The following is a 27,458-nucleotide window of genomic DNA, read 5'->3' on the forward strand; positions in this document are numbered from 1 at the left end:
CTGTTCACCAGTGCTTCTGTATGCAGCTATTGAAAGCTGACACAAACATCTGGATGCTAAATAGTTGTCGAGGATCTGCATGATTTAAAAAGGGCTTCTTGTCCGGGACATGATCAGTACTTTATCTTTAAGTTAACACCAATGACACTGCATTCCATTTGTTTGCGCTGGTAAACCGCATTTTACTTTTACTTTGCTCTAAGAAAAAAGAAAAACGCATTATAAATCATAGTTCTTCTTATTGCTGACAAAAGCACTTGAACGGCTTCTTCTTCAGTGGTTGGTCATGGCCTGCGGAGTAAACAATAAAAAACATAATTTTAATACATTTCCTGTTTTTGAAAACAGGAAGTTAGCTCTTAGCTTCAGGTTCCATTGTTTATGCTGGCAAGGTAATCGCAAAATGAAAATGTTCCTCACGTTGTTGATCCAGTCGATGTAGGAGCTGACTTGTGTGAAGACGGTGGGCTTCTGGAGGACGTTGCAGCCCTGACCAGAACCGAAGCTCACCACGCCGTGGACGTCCCAGGAGCCATCGGGGTTCTGGCAATTCAGGGGGCCACCAGAGTCTCCCTGCAGGTCAGCACACACACACACTGTTGGCTTGCAGCTTATGCTCAGAAACTAAGGAGGTACTGTATGACTACCGGTGATCACTTTGTCAGGCTGAATTTTCCTTTTTAGACCGTTTCAAAGTCCTATTCTTGAATCTCCCTTTCCTTGAGGCTTTTATGCTGGATGGAAAGTTTACAGATGACATCACGGCTTTAATTAACCACTAAATTCCTGTTGCATCTTGAGATCACCCTTCCTTGTATAAACTCACATTACAGCCCGCAGTGATGCCGTCACCTCCGGCACAGACCATCTTGTCTGTTGCCAGGACGCTCCACCAGTCGGACTGTGAGCAGGTATCGTGGCCAACCACTGGCAGGAGAGCCTGCTGCAGGATGTCAGCTGGAGGGCCGCTGGCTGCGGGGAAGAAATGGGCTTAACTTGGGTGGGAAACAACATTTTTTTGTTGAGAGAGGCTCACTCAGGTGCAGTGCTGGAAGGAAATCCTTTCTGTCCAGGTTTAGAGACTTGGAAACTAATGGCGTCCCAGGTGCTGTAGATGGGATGCCTCTTGAGCCATTTAGCTGCAAGACTGCTACCTTGATTATGCCGGATTATACTCATTTCTACTATTTATAGTTGTGTACTGTATAGCACAACTTCACAGATCGCTTTAGTACTAGCAAACTCCTTTCTGTTGCAACTTCAAACTGAGCTTAAACACAGTCCAAAAGTGCAAGAGTGGTTATGCCCTCATATTCTAGTAATAAGTCTCATATGATGGACTGATAACAGGGCTGCAAACCCGTGCTTTCTATCAGACCTTACTACATGACAGTAAGCAGAGTAAAATCAAGTCAGTTTCAGCGTAATACTAAACCTAATAAAAACAGCATGGCTTTTTAAATTAAGAAAACAGGATTTATCCTGGTTGTGAAGGTCAAAACACCTCAGTCAAGTAGGAATGTGCATTTGTACTGACCGATTCATGCTTGTGAAATATTCTTGGCTCGGACATCAACATTTGACCTAGCCCGAATGACAGGTGCACAGACACTGAACTAGACACGGCTAAGCGATCGTTCACTAAGTCCAGGGTGATTCACAGGGAAGCATTGTGCTGAGACGTGCTCACTCACTGGAGAGTCGACCCCAGCCGGTGACGTAGCAGGGAGCCCCGTGGGGCAGGACGACGCCCAGGTCTGGCACGCAGGCGGGCATGAGTGTGTCAGAGAAGGTGACCGAGGAGGAGAGCTTAATCAGGGCGATGTCGTTACTGCAGAAGGCGAAACAATACACCCACATTTAAAAAGTAATGACAAACTAAATAGGGTTTATGCTGTATTAATGTTTTGCTGCATCAACTTCCTCCATTTAAAAACGACTACCAGTTAACTGGCCTGCTGATTATGCTCTTTGCTTAGCGTCTTGTTACCGGCTCAGAATGATGTTGTAGTCCTCATGAGGGATGATTGTGGCTGCTCTCCGGGCTGTCGAGCCCTCCTCACTCGTCTCCAGGCTGTGTTTACCCAGCTCCACTCTGTAGTTGTAGCGGTCGCTGTGGGATGTCAGATGACCCGGGGTTCAGACAGTAGTATTGACTTTTCTGCCTGTGTGTACAAAACTGTGATCAAGCTGATGGAGGACATTGCCGATGCTTAGTAGTCCTGTTGAGATAGTGCTTGTTTGCTTCGGAGACCATGCTGCTTTTAACTGGTTAAAGCGGTAACATTTGAGATCTACTTTTTGTAAACTTCTTGAACTTCTCTACATGTCACACTTTTCCTGACGACCATTGCTGCTAATTCTTGAAGAACCACCCTGTTCATTTCCAAAACCAACAACTCTTAGGCCCAATTCCAGTCCGGCCCCTACACCCTCCCACTCCATGACGGAGTATAGTTCGCAACTTTAGCCCTGATTTTCCTCTCACCTAGAGTGTTGGCTTTTTTGCATGAATAAACGCAACACATAACAAAGTGACTGATCTACACAAGGGAGTTAATAAAGACGCGTTGAGGTGTGAAGGAGCTTGCAGTGTGCGTTTCCCTGTAGCCGGTCGGTCATGTAGTGTGAAAACCACTTTGACGTCAAGACTTCTGATTACAAGACGGCAAGTTGTTTGGTGTGAACGTGGCTGAGGTTGTATTGTGAGAATACAACGGCAAGCTTTGGGACAAACTCCCCTCCCGCTGGCAGGAACAGGAACTGTCATAACATCTTCTTGTTTCTAACTCCTGATGTGTATGAGCTGCTTGGTTTTTCTTAACATACTACACTTTACAATCAAATGAACATGTGTTCCATTTTATGGACTACATGTGGGTATATTTGATCCTGAATACAATGTAACCTTAACCTGTTTAACGTCTCTATGACAATATTCAATGTCTATCTTAGTTTGAAAGGTTTATGAGTAAATGTTTCTGTAGTTGAATGGAGTTTACATTTGTCCGTAGCATCTTCTAGGACAAAGACAAAATTGCACGTTGTCAGTAAGGGCAGCTGGTTAAGTCAGCATTGATGCAGACTTGCTGTTCCACTCCCCGCTCATTGGTTTGGGATGACACTAAATATCCATCCACGCGAACAGAGTGAGAGTAGGAAGAGAGGGAGTGTAGGGGCCGGATTAAAATTGGGTCTTACAGTCACATAAAAAGCAAAGCGCATAATTTCCTGTTGGGTAGAGGAGTATTTCCTGGCAAAGACCTTTGGTTTGGCAGAGTAAATACACATACTTTCATGAGCTGGGCATATTGAATCACTACTGAACCCCCCCCCAATGCTGCATTGTAGTTGTGGATATAATGACTTTCACATACTTGATGCAGTGTGCAGCAGTGAGGACCCAGTCAGAAGAGATGAGGGTGCCTCCACAGACGTGCCTCCAGCGCCCACTGCTGTCCGACTGGAGCGAGACCTGAGCGAGGACAGAGTGCAGTACTGCGCCTTAAAATTCCTCTCTAATCAATTTGAACTCTTATCCCTCTATGGCGCTCCGGTGGAGAATTCATCATCAGAAACGCAACATCACCACAACATAGACGATTCAGAGAGTGAATGTGTTGAAGTAGGTGTCATTTTTTTCTGTCTTGTCGTGGGAAAAATGAAAATGTAGTGTTCAAACTGATCTGTGGTCGTCAGAGGGAACATGTTTTTACACATTTCGACCAGACCTCACCTGCCAGGGCCAGCTGTGAGGCCGGACGTCCTCTCCTGCCACCACCCTGCTCAGCACGGGAGGGAAGGTGGGAAGGCCACATCCGTAGGCTGGGATAAGGTTAGTAATGTATATTGTGATTTTTGAACCAGACCAAACATAAAAAGTAGGTGGTTTCAAAAGTTCAGTGACCCTTGAACAATTAATGATTTTTCAAATATAATGTGATAATTAATACTCTTTATAAGACAAAACAAGTGACTATTCACCTGGACTACATTACAGCAAATGAGCATTAACTTATGTGAGAAGATTTAAACTGTCTTACCGCTAGCTATCAGAAAAGCGAGAACCACTAGCCTCCTCATGACTACGTAGTGTGAGCCAAAACCTTGTGTTAACAACAGGCTCGTATTTATACTGCTACTGTTAACCAGTGTGTGGACTGTCCTGGGAAAGCTGGCTGCACACACGGAAAGTCAAACTGAGAGACTGAGAACACAGCATGTGGTTGGGGGACAGGATTTTCCCATCAATACTTCAACATTAAATCCTTCAAAATAAACAAACGATATATTTATCAAAATAAAACACCAAACTTGAATTTTATTTTTCATTTGCAGTTCCACATTTTGTTTATGTTATATGTGCATTGATCCCATGAGCCTGTTCACTCAATAGGCCACCATTTTCTGTGGAAGAGATGATAGAGACATGTTATATTTTGTGCAGCATCATGTTTTCAGCAGTAACACACAGGATATTCATTCTTATAGTAAAAGATTCTTGACTGTTCAATCTGAAGGAAATAAGCCCAAATAAATCAGCAGTGGTGTAGTGAGAGGTTCAGGAGCTTACAGCGCTGATCCAGTCGATGTAGGAGCTGACTTGGGTGAAGACGGTGGGCTTCTTGGGGAAATTGCAGCTGAGCCCGGAGCCAAAGCTGACGATGCCGTGAACCTCCCAGGCACCATCAGTCTTCTGGCAGTTCAGAGGGCCGCCAGAGTCTCCCTGAGTCATGTGAGAATAGCATCTCTTTATATTTTGTCGACCTTTTTAACTGACACCCTTCCTCTGAAATACTGAATGTTATTCACCAAAAGGCATTTTAGGAGAGATAGTTCTGGGGGTAGTAACGTATAGTATCAGCGGAACAATCTCATTTAAAAGTCTAAAACGTAAAGGGACAGAACTCTTCCTGTTTGTAACAATTATTGTCATTATTGATCAGTCTATAGATTTCCTCTGTTAATCAATTAATTGTTTGGACCATCATTTGTCGCAGAGACGACACATTTAACTAAATATCTTCTGGTTTTGAACAAAGAAAGGCATTTGAATATCATAGAAGACCAAAAACAAAAAATCACATTTAAGAGGCTGGAACCATTAAATATTTAAGGAATATACAAAAAAAGATAAAACAAACAGGTTGAGGAAACATGAGTCTCCAGTTTACCGATCTCAGAAAGCATTGGCGCTACAGTGCAATGTGTCGTTTTGTGTCATTTTAGACTCACGTTGCAGCCAGACACAACTCCATCTCCACCGGCACAGACCATGGTATCCTTCACCATAAAACCCCACCAGTCTGACTTGGTGCAGGTGGCGTGGTCCACCACGGGCAGGAGGGCCTGCTGCAGGATGTCAGCAATGGGACCTCCGGCTGTGTGGAGGAGAGATGCGTACTGGCTCAACTTCAGCTCAGGTGAAAGACTACCGGTGAGCTACACAACCTTAACGAGACAGATGTTCAGCAGGGTTGACAAAGAAAGACAGACATAGACACTGTGGGAGGAAACCGGGGAGAACATGCAAACTCCACACAGAGCGTCCATCCATCCCGGGAATCAAACCCAGGTCTCTCTTGCTGTGAGGAGACCACCTGTGTACACCACTGTACAGCCCTGGGTTAATTAAATTAGATTTGTATCAAAGAGAGGCAGGAGAGTGGGCACTCACTGGAGATGCGGCCCCATCCAGTGACGAAGCAGGACTCGTTGTGGGGGAGGAGGAAGCCAGCAGAAGGGAGACAAGCAGCCATGATGCTGTCGGAGAAGGTGACGGGGGACTCCAGCTTGATCAGGGCAATGTCATTACTGGAGAGGAAAACACACGATTAGATTCATCTAAAGACCTGCAAAAGTTCACTGAAAGAATATTTTTGATTTTCAGTCTCGCAATTCATAGCCTTAGTGAGAAGTCATTTCTTTTACCGGATGAACAAGGGGTTCCACTTCTCATGCACGACAATGTTAGCAGTGCCCATGAACACAACACCCCCCTCTGTCTCGATCAGGTTGTGCTTTCCCATGGCCACTCTGTACTCCCTGCCACTGCTGCAGGTTGACAGAGAGAAGAATATGATTATCGGAATTTCTTGATTTAAGTAAAAATGTCTTGAAAGCAGATAAAATCACCTCACAGTGGACATATTTTATGATTTCATACAGCCTGATCTAAGTCACTGATTGCTAATATAGATATCAGTGTTGCATTAAGTCATGATAACTTATCGACATGAATGGTTTTGGGCTCCACTGTTTCATACCTGATACAGTGAGCAGCAGTGAGGACCCACTGGTTAGAGATCAGAGTACCTCCACAGGTGTGTCTCCATTCGCCCTGCCTGTTGTACTGCAGGGAAATCTAAAACATGCATATGAACACAATCAACTTTTAAAATTTTATTTTAGGACTTACTGTTTACAGACACACATGCAGCTGTTTTTCCAATATTGAATGCACCCACTTTTAAATTGTATTTCCATTTGTCTAATTATATTTTATTTTGTTAATTTAATTTATTAAATTTGAATTTATTTAGATTCCTTTTTACTGTCATTGTTCTAATGCATTTCTCGGCCCCCTGTAAAGCAATTTGAAATTGCCTCTGTGTTTGAAAGATGCTATAAATAAGCTTTCCATGCCTCATTCAAAATTCAACATTGCTTGATCTTAAAAGACTTTTAGTCTCCTTGTCACATACTGAACTGTATAACTATCAGCCTATACTTTACTTCTCCCTCATGCTGTCTGCAGTCTAGAATAAGTCTTTTTCAGACAGTTGATGTGCTAGTTTTACCTGCCAGGGCCAGCTGTGAGCCCTGACATCCTCTCCTCCAACCACCCTGGTCACCGCAGGGGGGAAGGTGGGCAGGCCGCACCCGTAGGCTGAAACGGCAAAACGGAGGCAGACACTTTTCAAACCCAACTGTTAATCTGCATTCAGGTTCTCAAGAAAGCTGCATGAGCGAAAATGGCTCATGACAGATGGCTGTAACAGTAGTGTGTGTGTGCAAGATCCTTACCACCAACAACAAAGAGAGCAAAAACAACGAACTTCATCATGTCTGTATCGCCACCGTTTTGCAGGGAGACATTTCACGTATTTATACCTTTCATTGTGTTATGCAACCTACGGAACTGGATCAAATTCCAGGAAATGTTCCTGACAAATTTAATACAGGGGTGGAGCTAAGTGGACATCAAAACAGCCAGAAATTACCAGGATTACTAGACCAAAGTGTGCTGGAGTTATGAATAATTTTGAACTTGGTTGTTGAAGTCAGTGGAATGAATGTTTTTTTTAGCTTTTATCATCTCAGAGCTGGAGTTGATGCAAAGAGCCTTACTCCATATCAAATATATCAAATGTAGCCCTCCCTCTGATCTCCTCTAGTAGCATACTGTAGTATTTATTAGTATGTGTAAAACTTGCATACATCTCTAAAAACAAGTGTGTGCATGAGGATTGATTGCAATATCTGCTCTTTGTAATGTTTATAACATATTACAGTAAAATGCAACTTCATCACACAGCAGCTGATACTGCATGATACGTCAATAGAATTATACTTAGATCTAGTAACGCCATCTACAAAACAATCATGTGTTATTATTTGCAGCTGAAGTGTTTTACGTTTCTTAACCTTTTATAATCACATTGAAACACTCGTGTGCCCGTTTTGTTGCAGATTTTGAGATTGTTAATATTATTATATGAACTGACCTCTGAGTCTGGCAACTTACGTTCTAATTTCATACATTGTGTATCTTCATGTATAAAAATAGGACAGCACTTTTAATGTCTTTGATAAACCAATACAGACAGACTTATTTTAAAATGATCGTATAGCCACAGACCGTGAACAGCACCTGTTATTCAAAGTTAAAAGACGTGACCAACTCGTGTCACAGTGGGACACCTGTGAGGTTCACACAGACGTTGAGCTGAGGAGATAAGGTGTATTTGGGGATATCTGTGGTTACTTATCTCCAAGGTTGATTTATTTTTCCCCACCAAATTTTCCTGGCTGCTCTAAAGGCAAATGTGAAGCAACAGGTCTGTTCACACACTATATAAGGAGGAGCATGTCTCCCTTAGCTTCTACTGAACAGTCACAATGAAGTTCGTGATCTTGGCTCTGTTTGTCGCTGGTGGTAAGCTCTGATACTCTTCTGACCAGGCAATTAAATGTGTTGCTGTCCACATTCTTTTTTACATCAAGTGGTCTTTATGTTTGATAAGAAGCAATGTGTTTCACAGATTTATGTTTTATCCTTATGCTAAAGTTGTATGTTACTGCTGATGTTACGACACCGTCATAAACCACCACACTCTGTACTGTTGTTTCTTAGCCTACGGGTGTGGCCTGCCCACCTTCCCTCCCACCCTCACCAGGGTGGTTGGTGGAGATGATGTCCGTGAGAACAGCTGGCCCTGGCAGGTTCGTCCCTTTTAAGACTTCTCTAAATTCTGTGTCTTCTGTCCATTTCTGTCCAAGACATAAAACACGTCACCGTTTTCTTCTCCTCAGGTGTCTCTGCAGTACAAGAGTGGAAGCAACTTCTACCACACGTGTGGTGGCACCCTGATCTCCAACCAGTGGGTCCTCACTGCTGCTCACTGCATCGGGTGTGTTTCAAAAGCATAAGGTGTACGAGGCACAGAGGGCAAAGAGAGACAGGCCCATGGTAGACAGGGCCATAGAGGCAGAACGGAAGGAAAAATAAGTTTGTATACTTTACTCTATCTGTAAGATGCACAATAGGTGTAACAAAGTAGATTATTAATAATCTGTAATTCCACTTTTGTTACCACTGGTAAAAGTATGAATTCAAACACTGAGTTAAATGAACATAATATTGACAGTAAAGGTAATTGTATTGGTACGTGTAAGTTAGTTTGGTGTTCTAATAGATTGTTGTTGAATGGATCCCAGATTGAAGGAAGGCTGACCGTTGTTTCTGTGTTCTTTTTCTGACCAAGCAGCAGTCGCACCTACAGAGTCTACCTGGGAAAACACAACCTGAAGAACAACAACGAGGCTGATTCCATCGCCATCAGCCCCGCCAAGATCGTCGTCCACGAGAACTGGGACTCTTACAGAATCCGGTGGGCTCCGTCATCTCTCTCCACCTTTTGCTCTATATGTTATGCTGCCGTGACTATTCTGTGCTCTCGAGTGTTTATTGTCTATTAATGCTCATTCCTTTTCTTTTAAATGTGGTGTGTTTGCATTCATGCTTTAGTAACGACATCGCCCTCATCAAGCTGTCAACTCCTGTCACTTTCTCTGACGCCATCATGGCTGCCTGTCTTCCCAACTCTGGTGACATCCTGCCCCACAATGCTCCCTGCTACGTCACCGGCTGGGGTCGTCTCTGGAGTAAGTCCTATCGAACGGGTCATCCAAGGCTGGCAGCATTAATGTCCTCTTATAACTTTCATGTTACATCAACCTCCCTGTCAAAGTTGTGTGAGCGCGGCAACTTATTTGAGCTTTTCCTCTCAGTTTTAAGATACATTTGAGTCACACTGGGCTTGAATTTGAACAGGGCTGTGGTGGTTGAGTCCTGTTTCTCATTTCGCTAATCAAAACATAAAAATATGTTACATCTGGTAACAGAGATTTTGAGGAATTACACCTCATTCTTATAATTTTGCCATTGAAGAAGTCATGAGTGAAATTAGTGAGAAACATTTTATACAAGATGAAACAAATCCTAGAAAACGTTCAGATCTTTAAGAAACTTGTTTTTCACCCACTTTTGAGTGGAAACTGCACCGAGTGAACCTAGTTTTGGAATAGACTTGGTCTTGACTGCAGCCCTGAATCTGAATGCCCCGTTCTCCCCCAAAGCTGGAGGTCCTATTGCCGACATCCTGCAGCAGGCCCTCCTCCCTGTGGTCAGCCACTCCACCTGCACCAGGTCTGACTGGTGGGGCAGCCTGGTCACCAGCAACATGGTCTGTGCTGGAGGAGACGGACAGCTGGCCAGCTGCAACGTGAGTCCTATTCCGTTTATTTTTCAAGCTCATGTCATGTTTAATAACACTCGCTGTAAAACTAAATCCCAGCCTTACGGTATCTCTAAATTTAATATTACAAAAGCGTTTTTCATCTTCTGTGATTTTTCGTCTCTGTTCCCCTTCAGGGAGACTCCGGCGGTCCCCTGAACTGTCAGAGCCCTGATGGCTCCTGGGACGTGCACGGCGTGGTGAGCTTCGGCTCCAGCATGGGCTGCAACTACTCCAAGAAGCCCTCCGTCTTCACTCGGGTCAGCGGCTACATCTCCTGGATCAACAACGTGAGTGAAAAGGCTTTGGATAGTGGAATATTTGTGCAAAAGAGCTCACGATACACGAAATACATTTGTGTTTATTTTTACTGGCTTTATGATCAAATCAAAAAGCAGAAAGACCTTAAACTACTAATGGACAAACCTTTGTTTGTGGGTATTACATGGCTTTTAATATTTGACAAAACATCTGGAAAATTGGTTGATTTAAAAGGAGCAAAAACCTATTTGTGCATTTTTAATTTCTGCCTAATTTAAATATACACATTACAAAATAATTATCTCAAGTTCAACTCGAGTTACTCATTTAAGGTGCTCTAGTGCCATCTAGTGGAGCATTTCTAAATATTCTCTTTATGCTTTCTTTTTCTTCCAGGTGATGACCAAGAACTAAGATATTGTTGGTTCGTGTAATTGTTGGTTGTTGCACTTCATTAAATAAATGATGCAGTGTCTTCAAAATGGTATTGATGTGTTTGTTCAACAACTGTAAGCCTACACTAACCCTACATTTTGGATGATTTTCAGTCATATGTTTAGTTATAAATTGTCAAAGGCCTGTTTTGTAAAAGTTCTCACTTTGGCAATGAATGAGACTCCCTGACTGATGTAAACATTTTTAGATTCCCCAAAAATTATAAATGTGATTGTGAGTGAAAGCAGAGCCTCGTACAAAATATGGGCTGTCACAGTCAGAAAGCACTGCTGTTGTTAATAAACCTGAATGTAATACGAAAATGTAGAGGTGGGCATTATGATAATATTAACAACTATGTCTCTGTAACATATCTGTGTGTGGCAAATAAATAGGCCTTTTCCCAGCATACATTGGACCATTCTAAATGCTATTTCATGTGTAGATTCTGCAAATAATTATGTCAGGAGCACAGTTCAACCAAATGACAAAATAAAACCCCCCCTCACATACCTCTCATAGTATCAGCCAGGAATAGTAAGACAGACACATTTGATTTCATGTGTTCAAATATACCAGAAACTGCTAAATTGTTTCTGGAAAGCCTTCTTGCTGTTATTTTTTCCAAATGTGTTTCTTCAATGTGAGCTCCACAAGCAAAAATCGACCTTTTTTTTCTATTCGTTAAATAATTTAAGTGAAAATACCCTTTAAACAGGCAAAAGGTGAGAAAACAAATAAGATCGTGAACATTTACCTGAGATGAAATGTTTCCCTTTGGGCTATTGACCATTTTCCATCCATCACGAGTCCGATTCGAGCAGTTTACAGCAGCACAAGTTCGTGTCATGTCCTCGACTAATTTCTACTTGTATATTGACATAGTGTTATATGTGTTCATCCATATAATAACAAAAACAAGCAAACAAAACACATTGCAATGCATAAATGCTGCAATCAACACAACTGGGATTGCCTTGCCCACATGTGTCCACCAGATGTCGCTGTAGAATGCGAGGCCGTAATATCAAAGAGTGTGGATGGTAAAACAAGAGCGTTATCCGCCTTTGTAAACGGGGCTGTCAACTTTTTACTTTAGTTTGGAGTGAGATAGGGAGGAAAATATGTTATAAGAGTTTAAACACGACGACAATTTTCTAAATAAAATAATCTTTGCAGTAACTTTTAATTTGACATGGGCTGAGTCATTCTGAAGAGGACTCCACTGACAATTTCAGCAAACCTTTGAAGAAAAGATAATATGACAAATACAGGGACATTGTTAAAGTGTTATAATATAAATTGAGCTTATCGTTCTAAAAAAATGGGTAGAGTAAAATAACCTAAAACACGTACAATATGTAAACTTTTACCTGGTCATAGGGTCATCCTGAGCAAGATTGCATGGAAAATTTCAGCAAACCTATTTATGAGAGATTGGAAATAAGGACATTTTTTATGTTTTACAGTGTCATTTAAACTGTCTTACAGTAATGCAGTGAAACGACTTCAAATTGTATTTGGTCATAGTCAGGAACATTTTGAGCAGAAACACATTGTACTTCTCAGCAAACCTAATATGGGAATTGTTTCAGTCCAATAGATTGACATAAGTAGATATTAACTACCCAAGACAAGTAATGTAAATAAGCTGCATTTCATAGGAGTGTTAATACTTGGCCAATGATACAGCCTCCATAGTTTGTCCCGCTTGTGTTTTTTCTTCTAAATATGTTTATTTACATTCACCATGAGGCCACAATAAACAGGATTTGAAAAGTACAGAAGTCATAATTCCAATTAATCCAGAAACTCACCTTTACAAAGCCAGAATATAACTCTGCTATTGTTGTGTCTTAAAAAAAAAAAAAAAAATCCAATTTAAGAATGCAGACTTTAAAAAAACACAACAGTCCTCAAATGTACTGCATAAGGCCACCTTGAAATGATTTATTCCTTTATTTTGGAATATTCAAGTAGCCTTAAATACATAGAAGAGTATTAAATGTCAAAAGGTGAAATGGTATACTGCAGATCGTGGATGTAGCCCACAGCAGAGAATAGAGACTATGACGCTCCATTCATTCATTCACTCAAGTGGTGTTAACACAAAGTCTAATCTGTGAATGTGTGTTTTCCTTTAGCTCTGCGCTTTGTGTTTGGGTAAAAGTGTTTGTGGAGATTAAACGACTTGCAATTTCGATCATGTCCACTGTGTCAACATCGCTGCGGAGCCTGTCGCTGTTCCGAACGTAGTTCTGCGGTGTGCGAGGAAGAAACTGGTCACCATGTTGGATTCCGCATTGGTTGGATGGAAATCAACTGCGCTCTTGAAGAGTAAAGTGTGTTGTTGTACACACACGTGTCCTCGAGACCACGTCCCATAAAGTATCGTCGAGAAGTTTACCTCACTTCCGGGTTTGTTTATTTATTGTTCGTCCGTTAAGCGACCTCATCGCCACCAACTGTTTGTAATAAAATATTATTTAGATTGACCCGGAAAGCTTCACATTATTAAATGTTGGCATGTTGCATGCTAACACAGTGACAGTTCTAGTTAGCTAGCGTTAGCTTGGGAAGGGTGCTGTCTATTTAGGGAGCTGACAGGGATGTTGTCCTTCATGAGTGTTAAAACAGTTGCATTTATAGATTTCATTTTCAAAATGATGGTGCATTTGTTTTTTAAGCCTTTAGTAATTTTGTAATATGCTAAATGGAGCCTTCGGGGCTTGCTGCCAGAAAGGCAAACTTCTCCTCATGCCTAATGGTACCACACCAATCTTGAAAAGTGACGTTAGGCGGAAGTAAACAAGCAGCTGGAAGCACAATTTAAGCGGCATCTCGGCTGTTCCCTGAAAAACACTATATTGGCATTTCACTTATTAGATTTTTCCAATATGTGTGAAGGAAGATATGCTTGTACATAGTTGAAATAGTCATTGACATACCGTTTAATCAACGGTCATTTGTAAGTTAGATGTCTGAAATGCACGGCTGTGTAGGCCAGCTAACATTAGAGGTAATTTACTTCCTTCTATGTGTCTCTGATCCGTGTAGCTGCAGAGCCAGTGTTCTCCCGCTGCAGCGTTCAGACAAGACGAGGTCCCAAAACACATTTCATTCGGTAAGTAAATAAAAGCCATTTAGAATGTATTACCTCCGATAATTCTGTACTGTATTCCTAAAAAGGGATGAAGACCAGTGACAGGCCACGCAGATACTGCTTGTGTGCATGATGTCATCACAGAAATAAGAAAGGATACAATTGAGGGTTGTGTTTTAGGTGTTCAGCAAAAAAAAAAATTGTAAGTGTGGTAAAAAATCCCAAGGTTCTTTATTTCAAGTTAAAAATGAGTTTAAAGCTTATATTCTGATGCTGATTTAGCATATACACTTGTTTTATTAATAGCACCATCATGCTCATTGGTGTTGGATAAACCTCCTAAAATCCATTTGTTGGTGTTTGTTTTTGAAATAGAAGAGCAGAGAGTGCATACTGGTGACTAAAAAAAGTCAAGGAGGACATGTTTTTTTTTTAAAATGCAGGCCAGGGATGAGTAGAAGGGTACTTCAGACCAAAACGTATTTGTAATCATGATTATGTTCTATACCCATGCACTACTGGGAACTGACGCACAAAAAATGAAGCCAAACCATTATTATACCCACTTTCTGTACAGGTTCTTTAGTCACAACCCCAATTACTGTCCTGTCTTCTACCTGGACAGATCTCATTTATAACCATGATGTTCCACAGTAATTATTAACCTCTATTTAGCTCCCAGGGCTCATTTGCATGTTAATTATCATTAGCAACACAGGAAAACAAGTCATGGCAGTTAAATAATAAGCCTTATCTTTAATTTCTCCTCCGATATTTTCAAATGACTTTGTTCGTAGTTTTACTTGAGATCATAAGACTTCACTTTGGTTGTTAACAAGTATCACTCACCGCCTCTATTTTAATAGAACATATATTGTAATGTGTCAAGTGACTTGATGCTTTCGGGTAAGATCAACAGTAGATGAAATATGTCACATTATCAATCCATTTACCACCTGAACTTCTGTTAAGACAAGTGATTATAGAGGGTTAGAGAAAATGGTGTAAATGCAAAATGCAAAACTCTGAAATAATATCATTATTAATGAATTATTTGCAGTTGCTGTAGAAACACTGCCAGGGAGACAGGAACTATTAGTTATGTGCAGTATATTGAGCTTGGGGTAGATTGGTGAATGACCTATTGTACACAGTTGCACAGTCAGATGCTTTTTTCACTGTCAGGGAATGCCATAAACTTTGATCAAAGAAAGTATATTATTCATAATAAATCTGTGATAGATAATCGGATCTTCAGAATAAAGGTCAGTTTGTTTTATGCATTTCCAGGTTAAACCTCTCAAGGAGCACTTCTCTCTGCTGGACCGATGCCAGGGGACATGCAGGTACAACTTTGATTCACTTGTTTTTAACATTTCACGGAGGATAAACTGAATAATTTATTCTACATAGGGTACTCCTCAGTCAATATTAGCATGTGTCATTCCATAAGATGACGGAAATCAATAATGACACCGTGGCACCTGAAATAAGTCCTTTTACTGAAAAATGGCAGGAGTTTAATGGTAATTACAACTGTGTCTAAAAATGTTTTCTTTTGCCACAAGATGGCGACATATTACTGTTTAGGAGCCGTTTCACACAGAAGAAGACTAGTTGACTTAATCAGAGGTACTTCATAAATGTGTTAGACTTAACAGAATGCTGCATAACACATTAATTGCAATTTCACACTGTATATTGTTGACTGCTACGCATCACTTAAAATGATAATGCCCATGTTTATATTAAAACATTTTAAAATGCAATATATTAACCCACGACAATCATATCATTGATGAAGAATGATGAAGAATGATGAAACCCGACTCGTTAATGAGGATCACTTAACGAGTGACTGTGACTATAGGGTAAAGCTTAGACACACAATAATAAACCACACACATTGTATGTGACAGCAGGTCTTTAGCTATGTAGCAGGTGGACGGTGGAGAATATTTATTCTACAACCAAATTGTCTCTCTTAGGTTGTGGAATCATTTTGGTTAGTATTATGTAAAATGCCCCTGATTGGTATTTTTTTTTTGCTGTTAAAACTGAAATTACTTTAATTTTAGCTAAGGTCAGTCAATCAGCTGTGATGTCCTTTGTATTTGTTAACAAGACTTTGATTAAAAAAAATACATAAATGAATCCATGTCACTGGTTGTACAGGGTACATACTGTAACATTTCCCACAGAATTTGCTGTCACTGTGGTTTACAGAGGCCATGTGTGTGTGTGTGTGTGTGGGCATGTGATGCTGTCAGTGGGTACACGTAAATAGATTTATCAGAAAATAGCTTTATTTTACGTCTGCATTGTTGAGCAGATGTACTCTGACATGAAACAGCCCGTGTCTGCCTGACTCTCGGACACCAGCAGGTGTGAGGTTTCCAGTCCATGCGCTGAACCCAACAGCAGTAATGTTGAACAAATGTAACCTTTCAGCCTCTCATGTGCTGCGATGAGATGTTTCTGGCACTCTGAAAAATTCCTGGATGGCTCTCTCTGACTCCGCTCTGACCCTCGCCCATCTGTTCCCATGTCCCGGGTTAGGAGGCTACCAAAGGCTACACATGCTGTTGGCCTCAGGGTGTGGGCGAGACGTTTTTGGGGTGTGAGATGGACGCTGTGATGAGCACTGAGGGAAGACATTTGGACAATGCGTGGACCTTTTCAAGTTCAAGCACAGTTGAACAAACTGCATATTCAATCTAGCTGAGCCATCTTGCATATAGGCTGCACTTTTTACAACTACAGTTTCAAAAATGACTTGTATATTTGAATTAATCACTTCCTGGTCTAATAACCGTTTCTAAATAAAGTGACAGGAGACTTCTAAGTTCAGCACTATATAAAAGAAAAGAATAAAAACACAGTTTCATGTATTATTAAGTGCTTCTCAACCCAGGATTAGTCAGGGCTCGTTGGCCGGGCTGGGTTTGCTGCTGGGAAGTGGAGTTTAAATATAGCACAGGGCAGAAGCTGTTAAATGTCCCCGCTGCACCAGCCCTGTCAATGCATGTGACCAGGTTTAGCACCAGTTTGGTTGTGAAGAACACGATTTTAAGTGTGCCAAGTGACAACCGCAGTGACTTCATGCCAGACGTCCTCCAACTTGCCCATAGCCTTTCACTTCGCACTCCTGGGTGTGCTAATCGCCTTCAAATTGGGCCATGAGATCACAGTCACGTTTTCTTGTTGCAAGAGACCACTGTGAATGAAAAGAGCTGCAGGTGTGACGCTGTGTTCGTGACATTAAATGTGTTCACTTGTCACCTCCTTGACTTTTCCAAACAGGATTATTGGCTGATGAGGTCCCGTTGTTGCAATTCAGTAATTTACTGTTCAGTATTGTACGTTTTATGTGTAATGGAGTTCTTGTTCCATTGTTATTATTATTATTAAATGCACTACTCGGTTCGTCTGATCTTTATTAGTTTCAGCGCTCCGCACATGGCTTGGTGGCACGTCTGTTTTTGCTTTTATTTAAAGATCCGTCTGTCACAGGCCTGGGATTTGGTGGAGCCATGTACTGTCGTAGTATGCACTGGTGCCGCAGCGGATTGCAGACACACATGCAGGCAGAGAATCAAACTTTAATATCGCCACGGTGGAAATAGACAGTCTTGAAAATATTAGTTTTGACTTTTAGTTGTGCTGTTTAACAAGAGCACAGTGGGGCAATGCAATACTAAAGTGTTGCCGTCTAGGGGGAAAATAGTACCTTTATCGACATGGGCTCAGTGGCCTCGCTGATGTCATCATCACCCTGTGTGTGTGTGTGTGTGTGTGTGTGTGTGTGTGTGTGTGTGTGTGTGTGTGTGTGTGTGTGTGTGTGTGTGTGTGTGTGTGTGTGTGTGTGTGTGTGTGTGTGTGTGTGTGTGTGTGTGTGTGTGCGCGCGTGTGTGTGTACAATGAGACATACTCTTCCCGTGTGGGCATCAGGGGACAAAGTAGTCTTTATGCAGTGTGCTGAGCTCCAAGGCAGAAACATTGTTGAGCAGTAAAACATTCTGTAAGTAAAACCACATGTTCCAGAGTGGAGGACGGACAAACACAGGCAGCCTCTGCAGCTCCACATCAGGAGTTGGTGCCCTATCATCGGGGGCTGAGGGGCTCCTTTTTGACTCCAATGCAACACCCTCGTTCAACGTTCTGCATTTTATACGTTACAGGAAACTCAAATCAAGAACAGATTGTCCCTGGGAAAAAACAAAGAATCTGTTGGATGATGCAGATAGGTGTTTGAGGGAAGAGAACAAAGGAACAAGTTGGGTTTGTCACATTTTAAGTACAACCGAACATGTCATTTGCTGCTGATTTTTTTACTTTTTATTATTACATTTCTTCATCATATGTTTAAAGAAATAAATTACATCTGATTATCAACCAGCATACAGTTGCAGGTAGATGTTAAAATACGTCTCCTTGCCAATAGCTCGAGGCTCACAGACACTTACAGAACATGCCAAACATATCTGCCAATCATCACAGAGAACAACCGCATCTGCACCGTTGTCGAGCCACTATGAGGCAAAATATTAGCATGTGTGGGCAAAAACATTTAAATTGACATCATGCCATGTCAAGTCTCCTTAAGTGAATTTAATATTTAAGGATTAGCCTTTACACCCCTTTAAGTCAGAAGGGTTCATTCTGAATCAAATTGAAATATATACTGTAGCTCTTTTCATGCAAGACTGCACTACTCAGACATTTCTAGAAATTGCATATTGTGGCTGGAACAAGACCAAGGGAGCAGGTAGATAGCTATTATATTAAATAAGTCCTCTAAGTAAAGTTGTTGATGGTTGTTTCAAGCAAAGGGGGGAAAAAAGTATGTTCCTTGTATGTGTACACATACAAGGAATATGAGTCCTGTTTTTAGTTTTGTTGCTTTTAATGTACACACACAGAAATAGACATACAGCTAGAAACAAGGCCAACAAATTTGAACAAGGGAAACATAAACATTTGACTACTATGTACAGATATAAATATATATAACGGTATTCATAAAATAAGAATAACAACACAAAGAAATTAGTAATAAGTATGACAATAGTGCCATGGTGTAGAGTGCAAAAAGTGCTGGATTAAAATGGGATGATTAATGTAACCGGTTGCTGTATAAGGTAGATGGATATGACAGTTTATACAGTGTGCACTGTGTGCTTAGATTTATATATATTGGCAGTGAGTATAATGACATTTAATAAAAAAACAACCCTTCCAAAATGTTTTTCCATAGCCTCTTTGCATCTTTAGAGTTTTATTTTATTCTCTCAATGACCTAAGTGGATGGCTGTTAGCAGAGCTACTGGGTTTGCTTAATGGTGGCTGCTTAAATTATTGGAAAACTTGTCAGCTGTGGGTGTTTTCCTTCATAAAACTGATGTGTGCAGGCTTGAGCTGCTGATTCACTTCTGTTGTTCAGTGGCGTTTCCATTCTTCTCTCAGTCCAATATTTTACAATTCCCTCACAGAGCTCTCACCGAATGTGCACCGTGGTAATTAACTCGTAGGTAGGAGTTCATTTTCAATTGATTTCCCACCCTCCTCAGATCATTAGGTGCTCTATCTTGAAATGCTTTAAACTACTGCTGCCTCCCTAGGAGGTCAGCCCTAATTAAAGGGACAGTGTGCCACATTAGCCATGCATGGAGTCAAGCCGGTAACAGAATTTGGATCAGTCACCCCCCCAAGGTTAAGGCTGAACCCTTGACCCAGACCCAGTGCCCCCATGTCCCTCATACCTTCTTTACTTGGCTTTGCTGAATGCTTGCACACTTGCACCCGAGCAAGGACCAAGCAGTGTCTCATTGTGCTGCTCTGTCTCTCTCTCTGTTATCTCTTCTGTCTCAAACCGACAACACTTGTTCTCAGCTCAGATTGGCGAACTCCATGGCTGTATTCAAAATACGTTACTTCGTGGTGTTTCTCTACGTAGTTTTTTTTTCTTTTCTTTTCTCATTGGGCCGGATAGTAACTGAAAGACAGACGTTACTTCCACAACTGTGTTTGCAGTTTAATGGTTAATAACCAACCAATAATAATGAATTCAGCTATTGTCTGTAAAACGAGCTATAAAGTAGACTATAAATGATTTTTGGAGTCAAAACGACCTTAAACTGTTGCAGTTAGGGGGCCAGTGTAATGGATTTGTGATTGTTAATCTGTGTCTTTAACTGCTTCAGCTAAGACCGGTAATGGTTTCTTTTGAAGTGCTGGAGCTGTGTGTCATGGGCCATGTTTGTGTTATTGCAGATCCTCTGAGAGCCCATTGTTTGCAGACCTCACAGGTTCCTCCTAATCTAATTGGCCATGGATGTCCTGGCTCAGGACCTGTCTCCATGCTCTGGGGACTCAAAGAGCTGTTCATGGCCTGAAAAGTCACTTGTCCAAATACAGCCTTGTTTAATTACAGGAGGGGGATGCATGCGTATCACCGCACACAACCCCTCCAAGCCCAATAAATGCCCAGTCTGACCTGCTTCAGACTAGATGTTCATCAACCCCACCTCCAAAATAATCTTTATCCAAATAGGAACTGGATTTGGGTCTCTTCTCCTCCTTAACCCAAAGCCCTTAAGCACCCTGCACTTCTCCTCTGTTCACCTTCACTTTGCCATGTGACATACCTCCCAGTGGTTCTCCATCCAATATAAACACAAGGAGATCCTCCCATGCTATTACTTACACCGCACTTCCCCGATCCTCACCCCCGCCCCGCCGCTCCCACACCCTCCCATACCCAGCCAATCCCTGACCACCTCAGCCTCCACCTCTATATTCCGAATTGCCAATCCCAATCTAATTTATGGAATATTTTGGAGGTAACCGTATACAGCGGCGGGGGAGATAACATCTCCAGGCCCCTGTGAAGGACAGGAACTCTGCAGTGTGTGCTTAATAACATAAACTGCTGAAAAAGGGCCTGGGCCGGTGCGTTGGCAGAGGAGCAGGCCGGTGAGACGGATAGAGAGAGGGGACCCAGTGTTCTGGGGTGGGGTGGGGGTAATTGAGACCATGTGAGCCTCCCCCAGTGGAGGGATTAGAGAAGAAACGGAACTCTCTCAGCCCAGAGATCGCTTTCAATTAGATGCGCCCAGAGCAAGGGTACTGGGGAGACAGGGAGGGTGAGAGACCAGTGTGGCCAAAAAAACGTCTGTTCTAAGGAGGGAGGAAAAGGTGAAAGAGAAGTTAGGGTCGTGTTCCCACCTCCTCCTCTTCCTGCATGTCAGCGCCAAAGTCTGGGCTGTCCCTGTCGTGTCTGTGTGTCGCACTGCAGCCTATCCATGTCATAAGGGCTAACACATAATGATAGCATCACTGCCTCCTTATTTTTATTTATTTATCTCTGTTTTAACCTGCGTTCATCAAGGGGAAGTAAGGGGCGTGTTTAGAAAGAGTGGCGCGCTGCACTGCCAATTTGCCTGGCAACGCAAAAAAGCTTCAAACCATAGCAACTGTCACGCGAAATCGCACCGGCTTTCAATGCCCTTTTGTATGTGTCACAGTGCCATCAGCCACAATCAGAGATGCCACATTCACACTGCACCAGGTTTGCAATGCCGGTCGGAGCACGTCCCTTCCAGTGTGAACACCTAAAGCAGCACAGATGTAGAACTCTTGAGCCATGACACTCGTGCATGTGAAAACCCACGGGCCTGCTGCCCACTGCGCACACACGGAGGGATTAACCTCAGCGTGTCCTGCAGCCATAATATGTCTGCCTGATGACCATGAGCCGGCCCTCTCGGCATCATAGCTGTCACACATCGGCATTGATGGGTTGTCAACGGTACAAAAGTGCATACCTTGTCTGTCTGTGGTTTGCCCAGTTCCCCCGCTGACTCTTTTACAAACAGAACACAGGCCTTTTTATGTATTTATTCAGTTTCACTTGAAGATCAAATTAGAAAGGTCATACAGGAAAATGTGAAAGAAATGAGTCTTTATAGTCGTATATATTTCAGGCAGTTGGAGCGTTTTCGGCAGTTCACAACACAAGATAATTCAAGTAGAGAACAGGAACAGCTCTCACGATATAAATGATGCCTCATTGAATGGTGAGTGACTAACGAGGTGTTTTTCATTTTTATCCAACGAGGGTGATCGCTTTTGGTTTTATTGAACTGGGTACCCCTTTGCTTTCAGACTTAGCAAATATAATTACATAGCTTAATGTTGCAACTGTAAAGGTGTACATCAGCAGGAATTCATTTGAAATCACATATTATGAGCACTCTAAATGTAGCTGATGAGTCTGAACCCCCCCCCCCCATCACCACCACCACTCACAGATGTTGTACATGGAGTCTTACAAGGCATCACTTCATTCCCCGTCTTGCTGATCCAGAGTGCTGGCCTTTTTGTATGAAATGCCACATCAGCCCCTCCTGTGTTTAGGTTTTCGTCGGCGCAGCCATCCAGAAGCCCTGATTGTTTAGAATTTGCTGTTTATTTTCACAGTCCCTAAATGTTTTAGAGAAAACCCCTCACCGTAAAAGACTGACAGTCCAAAATCTCTATGTTATGCTTTCAGCATCATTTAACTCAAACTGAATGGGTTTATATGCATGCACTTTCACTCCTGCAGTCTGCTCCGGTCTACTTTAAATAGCTGCCTCCTATGGGGCATTTGTATGTCATTTTCCAAAGGCCATAAACTCTCACTAGGCCTGACAAAGTGTTGCTACATTAAGAGGCTTGGATATTTAACCACCAATATTAAGTAAAAGTCACAGCTTTAGAAGATGTTGGTGACAGCTGCATTTTTTTTGTGTTATTTATTGAGTGTTTTTGCTCTTGGATGACTTAAATCTAAGGCTGCACCCTTAAATTTGAGCAACTCTCTCGTTTTCAAAAATTCCCTCTCTCATTTTTCACAGAACAATACACGTTAAAGTCTGTCGGGTCTTTTCTAAAAACGCACACCCTACCTTATACCTCGCATACAAAACAGTCTTCAACATGTTACTTATTAAAGCTAATTACTCATTATACAGCTGGGCCTAAACACCAAGCGGCAATGAAAATAATCTATTAAGTAACCAGACATGACTTTGACTACCAACAAATGTAAAATGTATTTCAAGCGTTGGTGGACCCTTTCCCATGTGTAGACGGCACCTAATGGCACAACACCTTTGTATAATAAAACTCAAAATTGCTAAATATAGCCAGACAATTAAGCAATATAGCCACATCAGCAATTGCTGACCTACAGGCATTGCAGGTTATTTTATCAATAGTCAAGCCACAATGTGATTCAAGTGAGAAAGAGATGGTGTGTGTGTATGTGTTTGAATCATTTCAAGAAGCTCATTCTTTTTCTGAAGAAGAGATTTTTAGGAGACCAAAATGTTACAAATAACTGCCGTGAACTGAAAACACACCGTAAAAGGATTAAAGACGAAAACAACTCCCAGATCGGACAATGCTGTGGTCGTGACCTGTCAATAACAAGGTAGCCCCGCCCTAAAGCGTACCCTGCTTTATCGTCTGTTTAACTCTAAATGGGACCATAATTTACTAAATGAACGTCATGCTGTACTTAAGAAGACTTGAGACTAATGATTGAGACCATAAACTAGGGACGTAGGGTCATTTTCTCATAGAATTCTTTACCATAGGCCTTATTTTTTTAACCAGAGGAATTGCCTGCTGATGGCCATTAGAAAGAATACCAGTTTAAGGCACTTCTGCATTGGCTTCGCTTTTCAGAACCGGAGTCCTTGGCCATTCAAGTTCACGGTTGCATGACAGTGGCCATTTCTGATTATGTGACAGTATTTCTTTTGTATTTTAATTGTATTAAGATAACAAGAGTGCTTCTTCAGTGTATAGTTGAAGTGTAATAGAGTGGTGCAAGAAGTCCAGAGAGGGGCACGTTATAAAATGGTTCTGTCAATGGAAGGACAGTATGCTGCTGGGAAGTGGAAGGACAGTATAAAAATCACAGTAAACGGCATGTTTTCTTTTATCTTGTCAATCGTTCTCTTTGCTGTGTGGCACCGCAGTTGAGAACAGGGATGAATGGGTCTCTTTTGTGTTTCATTAGGTGCATGTAGAAGAGTGGGGAAACTCATTCATCAGCTTAAAAGTGTAAACATCATGTGCAGAGTATAGATTACACTGAGTTTACATTTCTCTTCCTGAGCTAAAAGGACAAACTGTGTACTGGGTTAAAGGCCAGAGTCATTGTCAGTCCCCATAAAGTAATTATATGTTTGTGTTTATAGCATGTTGACTTCCCACTCTGTCTCTCCTCTGCACTCCATCTTTCTGACTAACTCCCCCACCCCCTCCTCCCTCTCCTCTCCCTTTCTCCCTCTGTTCTTTGCACAAGTCGTCTCCCTCTGGGAAGAGGTGCCTGAGATGTTGGTACGGCCATACATCTCTGTCAAAATCTCTATGAATAAATTAACCTTTTAAAGATTAGTCCACCCTAATACCTCAGGGTTTTTAAACAGAAGAGCGGAGCCCCTCCAGCCCCCACCCATTCCACGCCAAGCCTCACCAACTTGGTGTTAATAGTGGAAGGAGAACTTTTAAAGGCACAGGCGTCATTTTTTCACAGGTTTTAAACAATGAAAGGCTTGGATTAGTATTATTTTTATGCTCGTTTTATTTAGCTTTTTACATTCTTCATATTCATTTAGATTCTTTGAATGCAATTTTCTGAGTTTAGATCCTGATGTTTGAAATCTACATATGTTGCATTTTCTTTTTTTAATTTAAATAATCATATTTGCACATTTGTATTCATTATCCATTATTTGTTAGCTCTTTGAGGACCAGTGTATAGGATATTGGGGGTAATTATTGACAGAAATGGAATATAGTAACTATAACTATAATCCATTAGTGTATAATCAACTGAAACTGAGAATCGTTATGTTTTCCTTAGCTTAGAATGAGTCTGCCATTTTGCGCCCCCATGTTTCTACAGTAGCCCAGAACGAACAAACAAAAAACTTGTTCCACAATGTAGAAGCACAAAACAGCTCAGTAACAACTAATATACGTTCACATATACAGTTTGGGTAATATTATTATATTCACTTCGGTTTTCATTCCCAAATATGTTGCTTATATAATGATAAAACTGGAGATGTCGTCTGATCTCCTGTTTGACTTGCCCGGCTGGACAAGTTAAATTTCCCTCTACCTTATGGTGGTTGAAATGGTAAAACACAATTACTTAATTTAAAAAAAAGATGGAGACACTGTACGCTGTCCTGAACCTGAACCAGGCACTGAATAACATAATGTACAGAATTCTATGTATAATAAGATGATCTCCTGTCTTGCTGTCATATAGGCTTTGTAATTATTTGATAGTATAATGACACCCTGCCAATGTGTGGTAAGTTTATTGCTGATAAAAATTAAAATGGCAAAAGTATGCAAAGTTTGTACTAAGCCGTACTGATTGTACGTCCATCCATAATGTTTGAGGCAAGCTGGTCAGAGGAATTGCATTTTGACATTACTGTGCTTATACATTCCAATTAAACCATAGGAAGTAAATATTTGTAGCATGACAAAGCGGCAGTTCATTGGCAGATGAAGTTCGGTGTGTTTGTTGTTGTAAACGAGAAGAATCAGATTTTATAGACAATTTAAACCCTTAAGTTGCACACGTTTAAATGTGTTTCCTACAATCTGTTTCAACACAGCTCTGGGAGAATATCCAGCAATTCTTGTTGTTCCTTTACATAAAAACGTCTCCTTGAGTCCTGTAGCGAGATTCCGCCAAAAGCAGGGAGCAGTTGGATCGGACTCGCCCTGGCTTTTTTCAATGACTCGGGTTATTTAGATGGAGAACAGCACCTGGAGTCGCTCCAAGCACCCGAAGGCCCTCGGACTGAATGTATGCGACTCTGGTTGCCTTCGCAACATGATTGTTGATTCCTCCGTATTCTGTCTTTTTGAACAGATTTGCCTAACTCGGTAAAGACAACTGCTGAGAAGATATTTACTGCTTCCAGTGCTGAACAGGACCTTTTGTCGTTATTTTTGGAAAAGGTAAAAAAAGCATATATATTTTTTGAGAAACCAAACATAACAGTGGTCTCTTGTTGGCAATTGGGCCAGACCTATCCACCTTGGTTTTTCAAACAAATCAGGATAATTATGAAGAACAGGTTTTAGGTTGAAATTCCTTGAAAAATAAACCATTCTTGACTGAAAGAATATGACATGCATTGGCTATGTCACTGGTTTTAGGTTTCACTCTCAGGGCAGGCAGAGGCGTCTCCTGGACTTCCTGAGCTCTGACTTGTGCCAACTCATGCACTGAGGAACTGGAGGTTCCCCCCAACCTCCTTTATTTTGGTGGTGGGGGGGGGGGGGGGGGGTGAAGGACAAGAGTTTCTCCATTCCGCCAGTCCTCCTGGTCCTCGGTCTCCCCTGTTCGACCTCATCACTCAATCTTCGTTTAGCCCCTGACATGTTTTAGCCATGCACTCCTGGCCTAATTTATGTCTGTAAAGACAAGCTTGGCAAAGGGGAGCTTCCAGTAAAAGGCCACTGCCTAAGCCACTGACCTACACTGGGGCAAAGTGGCTAATTTAATTTCTTTTAGAAGCAGTAATGTCTCTATTACCATGAAAAAAGGAAAAAAAAATCTACCATCTTGGAAAATTTGGGGCTACACAGATGTTCTCCTGGATGTGTTTTTTTCTTCCCTTCTTACGTGCAGACAACTTGTGATGAGAGCGATCAAGAGGGTCATGCTGACCTTTGCCGCGGATCTGCAACGGCTGACAACGTGTTGCTCCCTTATACACAAAACACATCCTCTTATAGTAGAAAGGCCAACGCTGCAGAACACTGTCCAATTATCTGAGCTGGCCTCCAGACAAGTCTCGAGTGCCCTTGAGATTTATGGCCCAAATTCCCACATCTAATGGTAAAGTAGAAGTTATTAACTTTTCAAAGTAAGCCTGTCTCTCATACTCATGCACCCATGTCCCCCTTCGTTTTTTTTGTGTCTGCACACGCTTAGTTTAACTGCCTGATTAACAATGGCTACAGCTGCTCTACGGGGCAGGGGATTTGGGCCAAAAGTTATTTCATAACTGTATTCTCGCTGATGTTTTATGATACATCAAGGGTGTTTCTATATTAGTCAATATTCCTCAAGTCTTCAGACTGTAGACTAGAGGACCTGAGATGGATGGTTGCCTTAAATCTGACACACATTAAGCTTAGGGACAGCCCAGTGTTGTGGGGAGAGTCAGTACCTATTTTCCCTCAGTAGGAGGCTCTAGAGATCACAGAATGCTTCTGTTGCTCTCACGTAAACCTAAGAGCACAGCCCATCTCTTGGTGTGTTGCCCTGCCCCCTACGCTGCCAGACCCGCAACAGCAGCAACACACATATGGAAATGCTTGATTTGATATAGTGTCATTTTACTGTGCAGAAATGAGTATTCATATGCGAGTTCTCCCCCTTTCTGCAACCCGCCACCGCCACCACTGTAACCCACGGAGTGTGAAATATGATCCAGGTTTACTACCAGTGCTGTTAACAAAGAACACACGTCTTAGTAAACGATTATCTTCTACCAATAGAAAATTATGGATATTTTTTTTCGCTCTGAGAATTAGTCACCATATAC

The 27,458-nt window shown here is 41.7% G+C and overlaps 3 protein-coding genes across 3 annotated transcripts; 1 reads left to right on the forward strand and 2 right to left on the reverse strand.

Moving 5' to 3' along the window:
- Nucleotides 1–157: 157 nt before the first annotated feature.
- Nucleotides 158–4,296, reverse strand: LOC306703440 (chymotrypsin-like elastase family member 2A). Its single transcript, XM_079169418.1, has 8 exons — nucleotides 4,044–4,296; nucleotides 3,737–3,825; nucleotides 3,378–3,475; nucleotides 1,991–2,113; nucleotides 1,695–1,831; nucleotides 827–972; nucleotides 421–573; nucleotides 158–291 (listed from the first exon to the last, which is right to left on the reverse strand). Exons 1-8 carry the CDS (start codon nucleotides 4,081–4,083, stop codon nucleotides 274–276), a joined length of 804 nt encoding a protein of 267 aa, XP_079025544.1. The 5' UTR covers nucleotides 4,084–4,296; the 3' UTR covers nucleotides 158–273.
- Nucleotides 4,297–4,301: 5 nt separating this feature from the next.
- Nucleotides 4,302–7,111, reverse strand: LOC306703430 (chymotrypsin-C-like). Its single transcript, XM_079169407.1, has 8 exons — nucleotides 7,027–7,111; nucleotides 6,801–6,889; nucleotides 6,267–6,364; nucleotides 5,932–6,054; nucleotides 5,678–5,814; nucleotides 5,236–5,381; nucleotides 4,574–4,726; nucleotides 4,302–4,407 (listed from the first exon to the last, which is right to left on the reverse strand). The coding sequence occupies exons 1-8, from the start codon at nucleotides 7,064–7,066 to the stop codon at nucleotides 4,390–4,392; spliced, it is 804 nt and encodes a 267-aa protein (XP_079025533.1). The 5' UTR covers nucleotides 7,067–7,111; the 3' UTR covers nucleotides 4,302–4,389.
- Nucleotides 7,112–8,089: 978 nt separating this feature from the next.
- On the forward strand, nucleotides 8,090–10,762 carry LOC306710116 (chymotrypsin-like elastase family member 2A). The gene is made up of 8 exons (XM_079178507.1): nucleotides 8,090–8,158; nucleotides 8,357–8,445; nucleotides 8,536–8,633; nucleotides 8,991–9,113; nucleotides 9,251–9,387; nucleotides 9,862–10,007; nucleotides 10,157–10,309; nucleotides 10,677–10,762. Exons 1-8 carry the CDS (start codon nucleotides 8,122–8,124, stop codon nucleotides 10,692–10,694), a joined length of 801 nt encoding a protein of 266 aa, XP_079034633.1. The 5' UTR covers nucleotides 8,090–8,121; the 3' UTR covers nucleotides 10,695–10,762.
- The last annotated feature ends 16,696 nt before the right edge of the window (nucleotides 10,763–27,458 follow it).

The sequence above is a fragment of the Pholis gunnellus genome, assembly GCF_910591455.1.
Source record: "Pholis gunnellus genome assembly, chromosome: 2".
Taxonomy (NCBI): Eukaryota; Metazoa; Chordata; class Actinopteri; order Perciformes; family Pholidae; genus Pholis; species Pholis gunnellus.

Bases quoted from the DNA above. Each gene is read 5' to 3' on its own strand.
- LOC306703440 (XM_079169418.1), bottom strand. From the start codon at position 4,083: ATGAGGAGGCTAGTGGTTCTCGCTTTTCTGATAGCTAGCG. The intron at 2,114-3,377 runs GTATGTGAAAGT...GACATCCCACAG, and splicing joins ACTGCTGCACACTGCATCAA to CGACCGCTACAACTACAGAG. The intron at 1,832-1,990 runs GTAACAAGACGC...CGCCTTCTGCAG, and splicing joins TACAACATCATTCTGAGCCG to TAACGACATCGCCCTGATTA.
- LOC306703430 (XM_079169407.1), bottom strand. From the start codon at position 7,066: ATGATGAAGTTCGTTGTTTTTGCTCTCTTTGTTGTTGGTG. The intron at 6,055-6,266 runs GTATGAAACAGT...GTCAACCTGCAG, and splicing joins ACTGCTGCTCACTGTATCAG to CAGTGGCAGGGAGTACAGAG. The intron at 4,727-5,235 runs GTGAGTCTAAAA...CACATGACTCAG, and splicing joins GAGTTGTGTCTGGCTGCAAC to GGAGACTCTGGCGGCCCTCT.
- LOC306710116 (XM_079178507.1), top strand. From the start codon at position 8,122: ATGAAGTTCGTGATCTTGGCTCTGTTTGTCGCTGGTG. The intron at 8,159-8,356 runs GTAAGCTCTGAT...GTTGTTTCTTAG, and splicing joins GGCTCTGTTTGTCGCTGGTG to CCTACGGGTGTGGCCTGCCC. The intron at 9,388-9,861 runs GTAAGTCCTATC...TCTCCCCCAAAG, and splicing joins CGGCTGGGGTCGTCTCTGGA to CTGGAGGTCCTATTGCCGAC.